Source organism: Tympanuchus pallidicinctus, unplaced genomic scaffold (assembly GCF_026119805.1).
Source record: "Tympanuchus pallidicinctus isolate F22 unplaced genomic scaffold, pur_lepc_1.0 scaffold21, whole genome shotgun sequence".
Taxonomy (NCBI): domain Eukaryota; kingdom Metazoa; phylum Chordata; class Aves; order Galliformes; family Phasianidae; genus Tympanuchus; species Tympanuchus pallidicinctus.
This window is the reverse complement of record NW_026294733.1, coordinates 3,501,393-3,516,940: the sequence shown is the minus strand read 5'-3', so window position 1 is coordinate 3,516,940 and position 15,548 is coordinate 3,501,393. Positions and strand designations below refer to the sequence as shown.

Here is a 15,548-nt window from a genome sequence, read left to right as displayed (position 1 = left end):
ACGGCGCTCATTGGCTGGCGCTCACGCGGCGGTCGTGAATCGAGCTGCCGGGCCTTGCGTGCCCCGGAAGTGGAAGCGGCCGCCGGCAGCGCGCGAGCATGGCGCGCGAGAAGCAGGAGGAGCCGGCGGCGGAGGCCGCTCCCGAGTTCTCGTACCGGGAGCAGCTCGAGCACCTGAACCCCATCGCGCAGCCGCTCGCCTCTCGCAAGCTGACGCGCAAGCTCTACAAGTGTATCAGGAAAGGTGTGGTGGGTGCCGGGAACGGGGCGGGGGGCTGGCCGGGGCCGCGCAGCTCCTCACGCGGTGCCTCTCTCGCAGCGGCCAAGCACAAGCAGATCCGCCGGGGCGTGAAGGAGGTGCAGAAGTTCATCAACAAAGGCGAAAAGGGGTAAGCCATGCCCTCACCCTCCGGCACGGCGCGAGGCGGCCGCTGACACGGGTTTTTCCTGCAGGATCACGGTGCTGGCCGGCGACACGCTGCCCATCGACGTGTACTGCCATATCCCCATCATGTGCGAAGACAGGAATCTGCCCTACGCTTACGTCCCCTCCAAGTCGGTAAGGAGGAGCCCGTGCTGGTTGGCTGCAGCTGGGCTGCTCTGTGCCAGGGCTGTGCTGAGGAAGGAGGCATACGTGGGGTGCCCAGCAAAGCACCCTGTGCTTGAGCAGCGCCAGAGCATAAGGGGAGCAAACAGCCACAGTCCAGGTGTAGAGCTGTTTTGTGACAGGACCCCAGAACTGTTTGCCCCAGTGGAGCTCTCTGGGGCAGAGCCAGGACAGATGTCTTTTTTCTCCTTTAGTTCTGAACTGGGACCTGGATGCATGCAGAAAGGAAGCACTGACCAAGGTGTGGTTTTGGGAGATGTCCCTCCCTGCTCAGACCAAGGGTTAGAGGTGGTCACTGCCTTCTCTGCTCCGGGTGAGGAGTGGGACACAAGAGGCCGATGTCAGGCACTTATGGCACATGTCAGCCCTGCTGGGCAAAACTAGGAAATCTTCTTGGGCTGCATCAGCAGAAGAGTGGTATCAAGGCAAGGGAGGTGATTGTCCCCCTCTGCTCTGCCCTCATGAGGCATCACATGCTGCATCCAGGCCTGGGGCTCTCGGCACAAGAAGGGTTCTGAGCTGTTGGAGCTTTTCCAGAGGGGGGCCACAAAGATGTTCAGAGGGCTGAAGCACCTCTCCTACGAAAAAAGGTGGAGGGAGCTGGGCTTATTTCACTTGGAGAAGGCTCTGGGGTGGCCTTGTTGCAGTACTTGAAAGGAGTTTATAAGCAGGAGGGGGACCAACTTTTAACATGATTTAATAGTGATAGCACAAGGGGTAAAGGGAGACGTTAGGAAGAAATTCATCGCACAGAGGTTGGCGTGGCACCGGCACTGCTGCCCAGAGCTGTGGGTGCCCCATCCCTGGAGGTGCTCAGGACCACTTGGGATGGGGCCTTGCGTAGCCTGAGTTGGTGGGGGGCTGCCAGCACAGGGCAGGGGTTGGGACTGGGTCAGCTGTAAGGTCCTTTCCAATGCAACTGTTCTGAGTTGCCTGCTCTCAGGAGCTTGCAGGGCCACCTTCCCGTGTCCCTGCAGGGTGTCGGGCTCTGTCTGTGCGGGCTGCCCTCTACCCCCAGCCTTCTGCTCTCCTGCAGGACCTCGGGGCCGCGGCCGGCTCAAAGCGACCCACCTGCGTCATCCTGCTGAAGCCACACGAGGAGTACCAGGAGGCCTACGATGAGTGCCTGGGGGAGGTGGAATCCCTGCCGCTGCCCTTGTGACCTCCGGGGGCACCGTCTCTACGGTTGGGGGGGGGGGGGGGCGCTGATGGTGAATAAAGCTGTTGGGATGTTTGTAAGGCGGCGCCCGGTGCCCTTTGGGGTGGGGGTCCGCCGCGCGGAAGGGGGCGCCCGGCGTGAGGGGAGCGGGGCGGGGGGGCGGGGCCGGCTGCTGCACGGCGGAAGTTGGGGGCGGCTGTTGTTCCCCGCGGCGTCGCGCGCGCGTGGCTCGGGCCGCTGCTGGGGGCGGGAGGCGATGCCCGTCCCGACGGCGGGGCCCCGGAGCCGCCCCGCGGGGCTCGGCCTGTCCCTCGGGCCCCGGAGCCGCCGTGAGTCAACGCGGTGAGATGCCCGAACCGGTTGTGCCGCTCGCTCCGCGCCGCCTCCCTCCTTGCCGCGCCGGCTGAGCCGGGCGGGAGCTGCGGAGCGGGGGCGACCACAGGGAGCGGGGCCCGAAGCCCGGGCTGCAGAGCCGCGGCTTTCAAAGGAAGCAGAATTCGGAGGAACGAAATCTAGGTTTATTGCAGGAAAGGCCGAGGACGTTACAAGCGCGGCCCAGGGCTTCTTCCACGCCTCTCCCCGTGCCCTCGGAGGAGATACGGGGAGGCCCCATCCCTGTTCCCACCTCTCCCGTGGCGCTGCCTCCTCTCAGCCCCAGGACTCCGTGCTGGGGAGCTGCATTAACCACCCCTTATCCCACCAGCACCACGGCACGGAAAGGGCTCAGCTGCAGTGCTGGGGCAGCTCCCCCTCTCCCTGCACGCAGCTCCTCCAGGGCCTTCCCAGCAGCAGCAGCAGCACCACCTCGGCCAGACCCAGGGCACTGATTGCTCCCAGGACCCCGCTGGAACCCACAAAAGGGCCGTGGGGATGGGGACAGCGCTCGAGCCTCTCTCTAGCATGATATTAAGTTACAGGTTGAAGGGAAAAGGGGAACGGAGCAGGAGGGATGGGGAATGGCTCACAGGGCATTCGGTCTTACGCCCCCAATGGTAGAAGGGAGTGCAGGGCAAATGATCCTGGAGTCAGAGCACGGGGCACATGCAAGACCCCTGGTACAGATGATCTCCCCTCCAGCGACCACCCCTGATGGGCCCGAAGCACTGCAAGAAGGAAAAGTTCCCTTGTCGTGATCAGTCCTTCTTCCCAGGGCGGCAATGAGCGGCGAGTCCTTGTGCAGCCCCTGAGATCATCCACTGCAGCAGCAAGAGACCCCCCTTCGTGGTCCCACAGGCATCGTGCTGCTCAGATCTTCGAGGACTCCACCCGCTCAATCCATGGCGAGTCGGCCCCGACATCCCTGGGCTCCGAGCGCAGCTGCCGCAGCTCGCGCTCCAACACCTGGCTCCGGTGGTACATCTCCATGTAGCTGGCCTGGAGCTCCCGCTGGTACCGCAGCACCTTCTCCTTCTCCTCCTGCCAGGTTTTCCTCTCCAGCTCAAAGTTCACAGCCTGCAGCTGGCCCTGGCGCCGCTCCCGTAGCAACTCTGCCCACAGCCACTCCACCTGCCGCTCCAGGGGCTCCGCTGAGTCGCTGTGGAGGCCCCGGCACTTGGAGTCATCCGTTTCACAGCCAGGGAAGTCCTGGCATGCCGGCATGGGGTCATCGCCCAGCGGCAGCGAGGCGCCAGGCTCCGGGGGGCTCTGGAGGGAATCAGCCAGTTGTGCCAGCTGGGAGTCCCTGGCCTGGACCTCCGCCTTGGCCTCCCGCAGCTGCGTCTTCAGGCTGAAGATCTCACCCAGCTTCTGAGCCATCTCCTCCTGGGTATCTCGGAGCTGCTGCTTCAGCAGGGAGATTTCTGCTGCCTTCTGACACACCTGCAAGGCACAGTGAACAGTGAGGAAGCAGCGGGATCTCAGGGGTGGCAGCACCCCCGACTGTCAACACAGCGTCACTGGGAGAGCGTGAGAATCATGCCTGGCTCTTCCCCCCCATCCACAAGTCCACAAGTGACAGAGCAGAGAACCACTGCCCCATCCTGGCTGCACAGCCTGAAGGGTGGCAACAGAGAGGGATAGCAGGGGACTCACCTCCCACTTGGTCTCCTCCAGTTTGGGGCTGACACGCTCACCCTGGGACTGCCGGAGCTTGGTCTCCTCGCACTGGCACTGCTGCATGCTCAGCTCCTCCTGCAGCCGCTTCTTCTCTTGCTGTGCCTTGTAGAGCTGCAGCTGCAGCGCCCGCTGGCCGCGCTGTGCCTGCTGTGTGACCTGCTGCAGCCTGGCCATGTACATCTGCTTCAGGTCCTCCAGCTCGTCCAGCCACAGCCGCTGCTTGTCCTCAAATGCCTGCCGGCACAGAGAGACACTGGTGAGGGTCCACATCCTGCCCCTGTGTGGGACAGTACCTGGAAGGATCCCAGGAGATCCTGCTGCCAGGACATCCCCAGCTAGGCCCAAGGAACAGAGCTTCAGTAGGAGGTTCCCAGCCTGATTTTGCAGATGCTGCTGCCCCACAGGCCGTGACAGTGAGTTCTCCCATGTTTGGGCGCCCACCAGCCATCATGGCAGGGCACCAGGCCCTTCACAGCTCCTTCCATCCAGACACCACCTCCCCACAGCAGCCAGCCCCACTTCTCACCTGCGCAAAGGGGTCCTCGGTCTCACTGAGGCTCCTCTTGAGCTGCCGCAGCTCTCCCCCAGTCTCCTTCAGCCGATCTTCCAGCTGCTTCACCGCATCCTCCAGGGAGTAGGTGAACTCATAGGGCGGTGGGGGCTCCCCAGGGCTCTGCAGCCGGCTCAGCGTGGCCATGCTCTTGCAGGACAAGGGCGCCTTTTCAGGAGCCAGGGGGTCCCTGGGGCTCCGGGACACCCTGTCCAGAGAACCTCCAATGTGGTTGATGTGGCCCATGGAGGCACTGAACTGGCTCTGGGCAGGCTTGAGGCGGGAGCCATAGGAGGGGAAGCTCTGGATGGAGTTGTGGCTGGAGTCAGAGGCTTCATCCAGGCTGATGGCGTGGAGCAGGTGGGTGCGGAGCGGGCCATGCTGTGGGGCCGCCGTGGTGCTCTGCGACAGCAGCGTGTGCAGGCTCCCATTGCTTTTGGACAGCTTTTGCCCCTTGGATGAGGAGAGGCCTTGCATGGAGACCAGCCCCTTCCCAGTCACTGCCTTGAAGGCCGAGGGCCTGATGCGGCACTGGAAAACACAAGCAAGATCAGGCTGGGCCCCACCAGCACGCACCATGCCCAGCTCCACTCAGAGAAGATGCACGCTCACAGCCTCGTCCCTTCACCCAGATATCCAAATCCCCATGTCCCACCTCCCATTCTCGGCACATTCAGCTCATCCTCCAGCCCCATCCACCCCACAGCAGGACACGCTTTAGGGACAAGTCTCATATTTCACCTTGTCGAAGCGGCCCCTCTCAGGCAGCGAGCTTTTGGAGAAGTCAGCTCCGCGGTGATGCTCCCGGGAGCAGCGCTCAGGGGACCGGTTCTCGCGGTCACTCTCGTAGTCCCGCTTGTAGCACGCTCCTGACGCCTGGTGCTTCCGTTCTGATCGGGTCTCCTTTTTGGCTCCATGCAGGTATCCAAAGAGCTCCCGCTGGCTCGGCCCCTTCCGCAGCAAGCCATCAGGCTGCCGAAGCCCCCGTGTGCCCCCCAACGGGGCCCGCAGCTCCAGGGGGGACAGGTCCTGCTTCTCCACCAGGCTGCCCACGCTGCCCATGCTGCCAACGGGCACAGAGGAGAGGTAGGTGCCGAGGACGCGGGTGTCAGGCTCGCAGCTCACAGGGCCTTGTGCTGCTGCCATGGAGAATCAGAGAAAAGCCCGGTACCAGCACTGCCGAAGGAGAGACAAAGTCAGCACGGTGATGTAAACGGGACCGCAGGCCCATCACGGATACCCTGCTTGCAGCAGGGGCGTGGAGATGCCCATTCAGCCCCACACCCTAGCACTCAAATGAGGGGGACCCCAAAGGGCCACGTCGGCAGCCAAGCAAGCAGGGCTCTGTCGTGCATGGGGCAGAGCAGGGGTGGGGGCTCCCCGCTGCCACCCCCCATGGCTCAGCGCCTCCCTCCCACACCCAGCCCCACCTCCCGCCCGCGGCCGGGGCTGCCACCAGAACAGGCACCTGCCGCCCAGCCTGTTCGGGAGGGCGAGTTCAGCAGCCGGCAGCACCTGCCTGGGCCTGGCGCCAGCCTCGGCCCGGCGGCACCCAGCTGCCCCTTCCCAGGAACCCCCATATAGCACCGGTCTTCCCCTTCCCCGTACCCGTGGTTACCGAGGGCCAGCACTGGCCCTAGGGATGCCCAAGACCCCCGATCCATTCCTTCTCAAGGGCTGGAGAAGGACGCTGCTACAAACGACCCTGGGGAGGTCCCAGCCCTTTTGGCTCAACCTCTCCCTGGGACGTGCGCATCAGCCCGCAGCCCAGCACAGCCGGACGTGGGACGGGAAGGGGAAGGATGCAGATGGGACAATGCAGGCTTCCTGCACAGGTGGCCGGACCCCGGGGGAGGAAGGCGGGCAGCAAGGCTTCAGCCTCAGTGCCTCATCCTCACGCAGCGGGGAGGGCCTGCTGGGGATCTTCAGGCCCCCGACCCTCAAATTACAGCCTGAGGGGGAACCCCGGTCCTGGAATGAGGGCCGGGGGGCTCGAGGCTCCCCGCCAGGCCCCGTCTGTCGGGCCTCACCCAGGAAGCTGCCCTGGTTCTCAGCACACACGCCGGGTAAACAAACACCCCGCTTTTAATTGCTGCCACGCACAAACCTGTCTGACAGCTCCCGGCCTGCGCTGTCACCTCCCTCCCTCGGCTCAGCACCTGCTCCGGGCACCGCCGGCGCGGAGAGAGGTGGAAGCGGGCGGGGAGAGCTCGGGGGGGCGCGGGCCCCGGCCCGGAGCACGGCACCGCCGAGGCCCCTTTCCGCGCCCCGGGCGCTCGGCGGCGCCATCGGCCCCGGGAGCGGGGAGCGGAGCGCGGCGGAGCGCACGGGGCGATGCTCGGCGGATCCCGCGGGAATCCGGGGCCGCGCTCGGCCGAGGCGCGCCGCGGCCCGAGGACAAAGCGCCGCGGCCGCGCGGAGGGGCGGGGGGCGGCACCGGGGCACCGTACGGGGCTCTGGGGGTTACCGGGACGGGAACGGGCGGCGGGGCCGGGCCGCACTCACCATGCCGGCGGCGCTGCGGTCCACGCGCGGCTCCGCTCCTTCCCTCGCCGCGTTTGAACGCGCCCCTCGGCCGCGGCCGCGCGGGGAGCGGGCGGAGCCGGCAGCGGCAAATCGCGGCGCGGAGGCGGGAGGCGCCGGGGCGGGGCGGCTGCGGGGAGGGGCGGCGGAGCCTGGCGGCGCGGACGCGGTGCCCTGCGGCCTCCCCGGGAGCGGAGCTGCGAGGTTCGGCCCCGCGTGGCCTCCACGGTGCCCCGGCCGCCGTCGAGCTGTCCGTGCGGCACCGCGAGGGCACGGAGCGTCCCTCGGCCTTTCGGCTGGGTGACCCGCAGCGCTGCGGCGTGCCGCGTCCCGGCGCCTCGGTGCCCGCCCTCCCGCGGAGGGTTGATGCTCGCGGCGTCCCCAGCCGAGGTTCGGGGCCGCCCACATCCGCCGTGCTCTCTGCCAGCTCCCCCCTCGGTGTGTGCTGCCAGCGCTCACCCACTCGCACACGCCGTCCCCGCACGCTCGGTGCGGTGCCGATGCTCTCGCCGTGTTCCCTGAAGCCACGCGTCACCCACGTGGCCTCCGAGGTGCGGGGCTGCGGCCCTGACTCCCCCGGGGCTGCTGGGAGCGCAGCCAGGCGCGGCTCCGGGATGCGGGCAGCTCCGAGCGGGCTGTCATCCATCTGTAGAACGCGGTGGGGAACGGCCTCGGCCTTTCCCGCTGCGCCTTTGCTAAGAGCCCGGTGCGTGGGGAGAGCGGCCCCGAGCGACCTCCGAAACGCATTCAGGGCTATAAAAGGAAGCCGGGTCCCCAGCGAGGTGCCTCTACCACAAAAGCACCCGGAGGATGAGGGGGCTGCGAGCAGAGCTGCGAAATAACTGCCAGGCAGCGGGAGAGGAGCCTGCAGCGCTGAGCGAAGTACGAGCTGCACATATGCTCGCTGCTTTCTGCACAGCTCTGTGAAACTGTGCCATCTATTTCGAACAGCGTGGAGAGAGACTTTTATATCTGAGCGATGGAGAGGGGCTGGTGCAGCTGCCGTGCCATGGGCCTTCCAAAGGTGATGATGGGCTGGCATCTTCCCCTTCCCTCAGCAAAGCACACTGTAGGGACTGGGGATGCCTGCACGCATGCATTGGAAACGACCTGTGGGCTACATGCAGAACAAAAACGGCTGCGACTGCGTGTCAAGACTGAATTGCCAGGGTGGAGAGGCCTTCGAGGCTCTGGGATGGCACATCCCCTTCTGCCCTGGGGCAAGGACAGGCCTGGAGCTGGGGAGGAGCTCGCACTGCCTGCGCGTGGGATGATGCAAGGAGCAAGGGCTGGTCCTCATCACAGCTTTGACCCTTCCATGAAGGCAGCACACTGCTGTGTGCAGCACCAACTCCTCTGCAGCAGCAGATAATGGCAGGAGCCACCAGAATCTGCTCCCTGTGGTTGACAGTCCCTGTACTCAGATTCATCACCATCACTTCCCTCAACTCAGGGCTCCTACCAGGAGCTGCCATGTCTCCATGAGACAGGAACCACTTGGCTTCCCGGGATGGCGACAGCTTCCATCTGCAGGCACCCAGCAAGGGAAGTGCTCCAGGAGACAGCAGCACCTGAAACGTGTGCCAGTGCCCCAGAGCGGCCCCATGCATGGCACCACCTGTGTGCCAGCACAAGCTTGCAGTAGCATGGCAGCAATTCACCTTGCAGCATAAGCAGAGGCCAGGCCAGGCTGCAGGAGGAACCCAGAGCTGGCAAGGGGCAGAGAGACCTTTCTGGCATCCCCACTCCTGGATCCAAGCTGGAGTGTCCAGGGTGCCTTCCCAGCAGCCAGGCAGGGATGTTCTCCCCCACTCCCTACCTCCTACCCCAGGATACTCTCCCAGCAAACAGTGGCAGTGCATCTGCTGCCTCCCACAGGCTGCTCCTGCCTCTGTTCCCTGTGGCTGCCTGCAGCAGATCTCCGAGTCACTGCGAGCAGATGCCTTGATAGTTCTTTATTGTCCTCTGAACTGGGTGGCAGCTCAGCCGTACCCAGCACAGGAAAAACGCCTCCTGCACCTGCCCTGGGAGACAGCAGCATCACTCACAGCAATGCCATGGAGTCCTGCTCTTGGCCTCTTCTGCTGATCCCAGCAAATTCAAGCACTCAGCCCTTTCTGCTCCTCTGGGTCCTGCCAGCAGCACTGTGCTGGCCTGCTGCAAAACTGCCTTGTTCCAAGCAGCTCGGTGCAGCCCTGGCGTCTTGACACGAGCACAGCACATGCTGACACGTGAGACACAGCTCAGCCAAACGTGCACCACGGTGTCTCACTCATGTCGCAGTCCAACAAGATGTTAAGGACAGTGCAGGGGGCTCCTGCCACAGTCAGAGCAGTCCGTGACTCAATCCGGTATCTCACGTTGTTCAGACCTCCCTCCCGATCCACCTTAAACTGCTCCTGAGAAGAAAGAGCATTCAGGGCAAAGCATCTGGTGCTGAGATAGAGAGCAGAGTGGGCAGGGAAGGGCTCAGGGCACGTGGCAATCACAGCCTGCATCTCTCACAGCTCACCTGCTTCTGTGCAGCAATGCGCTTCTGGTCTCTCTTCCTCCAGGCTGGATCATGAAGGTGCTGGAATGTCTCATACCCAGTTGTGATTCCAGAGGGACGGTGAACCTGGGAGGAGAAAAACGCTTCCAAACAGCTCCTGAAAGCCTGCCCGCATGTGGGAAAGCCACCTGCCCTCGTGCCAGCCCTGGTGGCTGCAGCAGGGAACAGGAAGGGGGATGAGAAGGAGAGCATCTTCAGCCAAGGAGGCCCCCGAGCACACTCACCTGGAGACCAGCTCCTTTGATGCGTCGATAAAACTCGTCGTCCTCCCGTCCCCAGCCCCAGAAGCGGTTGGACATGCCATTGCACTGCAACCAGAGCGGCACCGCACTGCTCTCCTGCAGCAGCCAAACACCACCACCACCCCCAGCCCCGAGCACAGCTGCAGCCTGCACTGCACCATCAGCTCAAACCACAGATTGCTTCTCTGTCTTTCAAAGCGTAGGGCACAACACACACACACCAAGATTTCATTGTACACCCAACCGCAAAGCAGGAGGGGGGTTAAGCTCACCATCTCATAATGCTGCTTGGTGAGCAGCAGGATCCCTCCCACGTAGGTTTTGTAGTGGTACAGTGGGTGCAGCTCTGGGGATGCCACGTGGAAGGGCCCGGCCTCGGGGAAGCCGTAGTCCAGCTGCTCGTTGAGGGGCAGCAGGTCGACATCGTGCATGGCGATGTAGTCCGTGTCATTGCCACTCTCCAGGAAGCCCACGTTGATCAGCGACGCTCTGTTAAACCTGCAATGGAACCGGGTTCACGTCGCCGCCCTCTGCATGCGCACCGCACGGCATCCCCTGGCTTTGCAGCTCCCGTACCTGAAGTGGTCCACCTGGTTGAGCACCAGGATGTGGTGGCGGATCCTCTTCTTGCTGAGGAAGCGGTGCATGTAGGGTACGAAGGCCAGCAGCTCCTCGAAGCGCTCGCGGAAGGGCACGAGTACTGCCAGGCGGTGCGGCCCCCACGAAGGGTCGTCGGCCGGCGGGGCGGGGGGTTCGGGCAGGCAGGGCGGCCGGGGGGCCCCGCGCCCAGGGGGAGCCGCTTCGCCCGAGCAGCTGAGCTGCAACCAGAGCAGCGAGGCGAAGCCCAGCAGCAGCGCGAGGAAGAAGAGCTGGAAGATGGAGAACTTGCCGGCTAGGAGACCCAGGAGCTGCGGGGAGCTGGAGCACAGCGGGCGGTCACAGCGGGGCTCCTTCCCATCCTTCCTCCCTCCTCCTCCCCCTCCCCCCCCCCCCCGCGCCGCTCCCGCTCACCCGCCGCCCCGAAGGCGCAGCGCGGCTCTCCGGCGGCCCGGCCCCATGGCGGACCCCGGTCCCGCCGCCGGGACACGCTGGCCGTGCCGTTCCCCCGGAAACAAAACCACGGCACCGGCGTTCCGCTCAGCTCCTTCCGCCCGGCGGAGGCGGAACCGTGCCGGGACCCTCCCCGTGCCCGCTACCTCCCCTGCTAGGACCCATTTCCCCCCCCCTTCCTCCTCTCCCATTCTCCGTTTCCCTCACGCAGCTCAGCCCCCAACCCCCCCCCCCCCCCCCGCCTTCCGCCCGACCCCTCCCAGACACAGGCAGAGCCGCGGATGGTGTCAGTCCTTTAATGCCCCACTCACAGCCCCAGCCCCAACAACCCCTACATTCATACCCACCGCCCCGGGCAGCACAGCGGGTCCTGGGGGTGCCCAGAGGAAGCACCGCGGCTCTCGGGGTGAGCAGTGCCTCTGCAGCAGGTGTGGGCTCTAATTAAAAACATTCCCCCCCCCCCCCCAAGTCCAGCCTGCTAGACAGCAAGCGTCCAGCAGGATTACAGCCACAGGGACAGTTAAGAAAATACTTCTTGTATTTCTCGGAAACAGCTTTTAGAAACCACAGTTTGTACAGCTCCCCATAGAAAAGGAACGGGTCGGGCACCGCAGCCCGGGTTCTTCCATCAGTAAAAACGCTTGTTCCGCTCCTGGCGTTTCTGGAAGACCACAGCTCCCACCACAGCACACACAATGATGCCCAGCAGCGCGCACAGCAGGAGCAGGAACACCTTCCAGCCTGTCAGGGGCCCGCTGCGGAAATTCCCCGTCGGGTCGTCCACATTGTCTGCAAGGAGAAGCAAGAGACTCACCAAGCCTCACCTCCACCAGTGCCTCAGAGTGGGGGAATCTCAGCTCTAACTCTGCCCTGCTGCTGAGCAGGAAGCTGCTGGAAAAACCAATGCTGGAGCACTGCTAAGAACAGGGAGATCAAGCGCTCAAGTGATAGATGGACGTTTTCCCCACAAAATGCACTCTTCTGCTGCTGCTGGCAGCAACCACTGAACGCCAATGCATAACACAGGCACCTGCCTCTTGGCAGGCACACTGTGGCAGATTTTGCCAGATTTTTAGGTGCCCAGCCCCAAGATCCAAGTCCTTCACTGAAGGTTTGGGAAGCCCAGACACTCACCTTTGGGAGATTTAAGGAGGCTGACGCTAGGCTCAATCTTTGTCCAGTCAACAGTGTCATCTTCCAGGGGATGCTCCACCATGAGCTGGAACAGCTTCATTGAAATAATGTCATGATTGTCTAGGAAGCAACCGTCAGCACTGAGGACTGTCAGAAGCCTTGAGAAATGCCCACGCTGGCATCCCCAGCTCTGTGCTCTGCCAGGTGCAGGTTTCCTTCCCTCTCAAGCAACCCTCACATCCCAGGTGTAATTTGAGATGCTTTTAGGTGCCTCCTTTCTCAGGCCACGTGTCCCGATTCAATACAGTTTCAAAAGCCCCATGAACAAGAAGCCACCATCTACCGCATCCATAGCATTATACTCCAAGCTCCAAGCAGCACATAATCCTACAAGCAAAGCCCACTCACCAGATAAGTCTCCAGTGCCTGCAGAAGCACCAAAAAAGTAGCCAGTGGGCAGCTGTACCCCTGCAATGTCAATGCAGTTCTTCCACTCGTTCTTGTCTTCTACATCTGTCATCACCTGCAGGACCAGGGGAGTCACACCAAGAACACTGGCTGCCCCTCTGCCCAGCCAGCACTTCTTTCGGAACCAGAGGAGCAGGAGATCCAACGTGGCAAACCACACACTGCCACAGCACCACCCACCCACCAGTACCACCCTGCTGTCGGTGCACGAGGTGCCCTGCAGAAGGAACAAGGCTCCCTGCACATCTCACCGTCAGGCGACCTCGGGAGTACCGAACTGCCAGGAAAGTGTCATGATTCTGGTTCCGAATCTCAGCAGTGCATCCTGCCAGCTCCGTCCAGCGCCCATCCTTACTGTGGTCGTAAGTCAGGGAGCCGTTGTTCACCATGGCAGAGATGTAGGGGAACACACGCTGCAGGGAGAGCGTTAGTGCCTTCAGTCTGAAGCAGCCTCTCAGCTGCAGACCCGAGAGCCAACTTCCCTTGTCTGCTCAGAAACCTCAGTGAGACCAGAACAACAGCAAGGCAACTGCATGGCAACAAAGTGAGTACAGAGAGCTGAACTATTAAATCAAAGCTCCTTTCCTACGTAAAGCTGGCCTTAAAATGAGCGAGAGCTTGTTCTGCCTAAAGCAGAGTTGCCTTATCTGATCATCTGCATTAAGACCCCTCATGGGCTCACACAGCAGCGGAGGCTCATGACAGTGGGACAATGCCCACCAGAGTAACTTGCAGAGAATGCACAAGACCCAGTGAGAAGCTGTAAGACATTAATTGGAGCGAGACAGAAGCCTACAGACAGCACAGAAACTGGGCAGCAACCGCACATCAGCAGCAAAGCCACATCCAAGATTTTGTAGTCAGTAGGTGATGTGTGCTGTAAGGAGCAGCTGGAGGCAAGAATTAGCAACTCACTGAACATCAAGACAAGCAGATAGGGTCACTTCCCAGGTATTTACGACTGAAGTGTCACCAAGTGGTTGGGGCAACAGACCTCACTAACGCTGTCACATTGTCTAACCATGTCATAATGAGATCCACAAACATGAAGCGGGACAGAAGGATCACAACCGCTGTGGGGAATTCTGGGGAAGAAAGCCAGCACAGGAGTTTCTCTTTTAGAAAAACAGGCTGGAGATGGAGAATAAGGCCAGAAACAATGTGAGACGGTCAGAGAAGTCCAGGAAATGACACCTGGGATTAATATATTTTCAGATAGATTTCACATTCAGGGTCTACTGTCTTATTAGAAGCAGGGGAAAGGCCCTGGGAGCAAAGGAGCAGTCAACACCATGACATGGAGCAAGCACCTTCCTGTCCCCATTAATGCACATACATCCTCTGCTCTTTACCAGCTCACAGGACAGGAAGAACAGTAATCTGTTCTTGCATAAAGAAAGTTTTCCTCAGTCCAGGTATGAAGCACTTGCAGCACAAAGCCACAAGGAAGCAGCCTCCTGAGCACTGAGTGAGCTCCCTGAACTACTCACCTCTGTTGCTTCATCATTGGGATACGTATCAAGGAAAATAGCCAGCCCATGAAAATTGTCCCTGCTGCCAAAAACAGGACCTGGAACAGGGCAGAACACAGTAAACGGATGGCTCGGTTCTGTACCTTCATCCTGAAGCCCTGGTTTGTAGGTCTTTGACACTGAGATTCCTTCCAGCTGGCACAAGCAGCACAGCCCTACCTCACCTCAAAGCATAGCCCAATGAGGCAGAATCTGCACTAGAACAGCAGACACAGCACCAGGCCTGCTCATGCAGACTGCACACAGCCCCCAGGGGAAAAATACAATGGCCACTGAGAAGCACTGCGCATCTGGAGCATTGCTGCAGGCTCACAGGTCAGGATGGACAGAGCAGAATACTCCTCTCTAAGCTGGGGTAGCCAAAGGGAGCTCAAAACCTGCTCTGCAGTGAGCTAGCTCTAAGGCTGTCCCAGGACATGTATAAGCACTGCTGAACCCAGGTTGTGCATGGAGCTCATGCTGAACACCCAGAGTCATAGAATTGTTTGAGTTGGAAAGGACCCTTAAAAGTTACCTACTCCAACCCCTCTCATGTCTGCAGGGACAGGGCACACATCACCTCTCTGGGCAAGCTGTGCCAATGCCTCACCATGCTTTGTGTAAAACGCTTTATTTTTTCTTATATCCACTCTCAATCTCCCCTCTTTCAGTCTGAAACTATTTCTCCTTGTCCTAACACAACAGACCCTGTTAAAGAGACTGTCCTTTTCTTTCTTATGACCCCCCTTAGATACTGAAGGGCTGCTGTCAGGTCTCCCCAGAGCCTTCTTTTCTCCAGGCTGAACAGCCCCAGCTTTCCCAGACTGTCCTCACAGGGGAGGCATTCCATCCCCTGGATCAATTTTGTGGTCCTCCTCCAGTGGCACTCTGACAGGACCACATCTCTCCTGTGCTGAGGGCTCCAAACCTGGACGCAGTACTCCAGGTGAGGTCTCACCTGCACAGAGCAGAAGGGCAGGACCACCTCTCTCACCCTACTGACCACACTTCCTTTCATGCAGCCCAGGATACGGCCGCCGTTCTGGGCTGCCACCTACCTGGCACGAGGCGCTCCTGTGTGTACCACAGGGCCAGGCCATCCCCGTGCAGATTCTTCTTGCCAGCGCCGTGGATCTTGAAGTGGACGTGCAGCTCCCAGTCCTTCAGAAAGCAGGGCTGCGGAACAGACTCGGTGTCAGCCCGGCACGGGGAAAGGTCCGCCAGCCGCCCACCCCGGGGCTCACCACGCGGTTCCAGATGGAGCCCTCCCGGCTGCGTTCATCAGGCGTCAGACGGACGTACTGGCTGGTAACCATGGTGCTGCCCTGGAAGTCCCACAGCGGCATCGCGGCGGAGCCTGCACCTGCGACAAGTGCAGAGAGCGCGGTTCAACGCACAGCCCCGGCCAGGCCCCGGCCCCCACCCGCCGCGCCCCGCGCTCACCCTGGTACGGCTTCATCAGCGAGTGCTCGCGCTTCAGGTGCTCGCTGTTGCCATCCGTAAGCTCGGCGGGGGCCAGCTGTGGGCCGACCCCCGCCAGCAGCAACAGCGCGACGGCCGCCAGCTGCGCGCCTGCCGCCATCCTCCGTTTCCGCCTTCCGCCGCGCCGCGCCCACTCCGCAGCGGCGGCCCTCTCTGCCAATCACGGGCCTCCAGACCGCTGCGCCCCCGCCCCCGCGGGGTGACGTCACTCCCGCCC

General features: G+C 62.0%; 4 protein-coding genes across 4 annotated transcripts; 1 reads left to right on the top strand and 3 right to left on the bottom strand.

Moving 5' to 3' along the window:
* The first annotated feature begins 45 nt into the window (after positions 1 to 45).
* NHP2 (NHP2 ribonucleoprotein) lies at positions 46 to 1,845 on the top strand. The gene is made up of 4 exons (XM_052685112.1): positions 46 to 243; positions 319 to 388; positions 453 to 558; positions 1,643 to 1,845. The coding sequence occupies exons 1-4, from the start codon at positions 99 to 101 to the stop codon at positions 1,766 to 1,768; spliced, it is 447 nt and encodes a 148-aa protein (XP_052541072.1). The 5' UTR covers positions 46 to 98; the 3' UTR covers positions 1,769 to 1,845.
* A 416-nt stretch (positions 1,846 to 2,261) lies between these two features.
* N4BP3 (NEDD4 binding protein 3) lies at positions 2,262 to 6,967 on the bottom strand. The gene is made up of 5 exons (XM_052685076.1): positions 6,876 to 6,967; positions 5,112 to 5,546; positions 4,347 to 4,901; positions 3,797 to 4,054; positions 2,262 to 3,583 (listed from the first exon to the last, which is right to left on the bottom strand). The coding sequence occupies exons 2-5, from the start codon at positions 5,514 to 5,516 to the stop codon at positions 3,011 to 3,013; spliced, it is 1,791 nt and encodes a 596-aa protein (XP_052541036.1). The 5' UTR covers positions 5,517 to 5,546; positions 6,876 to 6,967; the 3' UTR covers positions 2,262 to 3,010.
* A 1,866-nt stretch (positions 6,968 to 8,833) lies between these two features.
* B4GALT7 (beta-1,4-galactosyltransferase 7) lies at positions 8,834 to 10,784 on the bottom strand. The gene is made up of 6 exons (XM_052685104.1): positions 10,698 to 10,784; positions 10,263 to 10,604; positions 9,959 to 10,184; positions 9,669 to 9,752; positions 9,406 to 9,510; positions 8,834 to 9,292 (listed from the first exon to the last, which is right to left on the bottom strand). Exons 1-6 carry the CDS (start codon positions 10,742 to 10,744, stop codon positions 9,137 to 9,139), a joined length of 960 nt encoding a protein of 319 aa, XP_052541064.1. The 5' UTR covers positions 10,745 to 10,784; the 3' UTR covers positions 8,834 to 9,136.
* A 472-nt stretch (positions 10,785 to 11,256) lies between these two features.
* Positions 11,257 to 15,453, bottom strand: LMAN2 (lectin, mannose binding 2). Its single transcript, XM_052685094.1, has 8 exons — positions 15,293 to 15,453; positions 15,094 to 15,212; positions 14,908 to 15,025; positions 13,829 to 13,908; positions 12,590 to 12,751; positions 12,279 to 12,393; positions 11,871 to 11,990; positions 11,257 to 11,525 (listed from the first exon to the last, which is right to left on the bottom strand). Exons 1-8 carry the CDS (start codon positions 15,429 to 15,431, stop codon positions 11,365 to 11,367), a joined length of 1,014 nt encoding a protein of 337 aa, XP_052541054.1. The 5' UTR covers positions 15,432 to 15,453; the 3' UTR covers positions 11,257 to 11,364.
* Between the last annotated feature and the right edge of the window lie 95 nt (positions 15,454 to 15,548).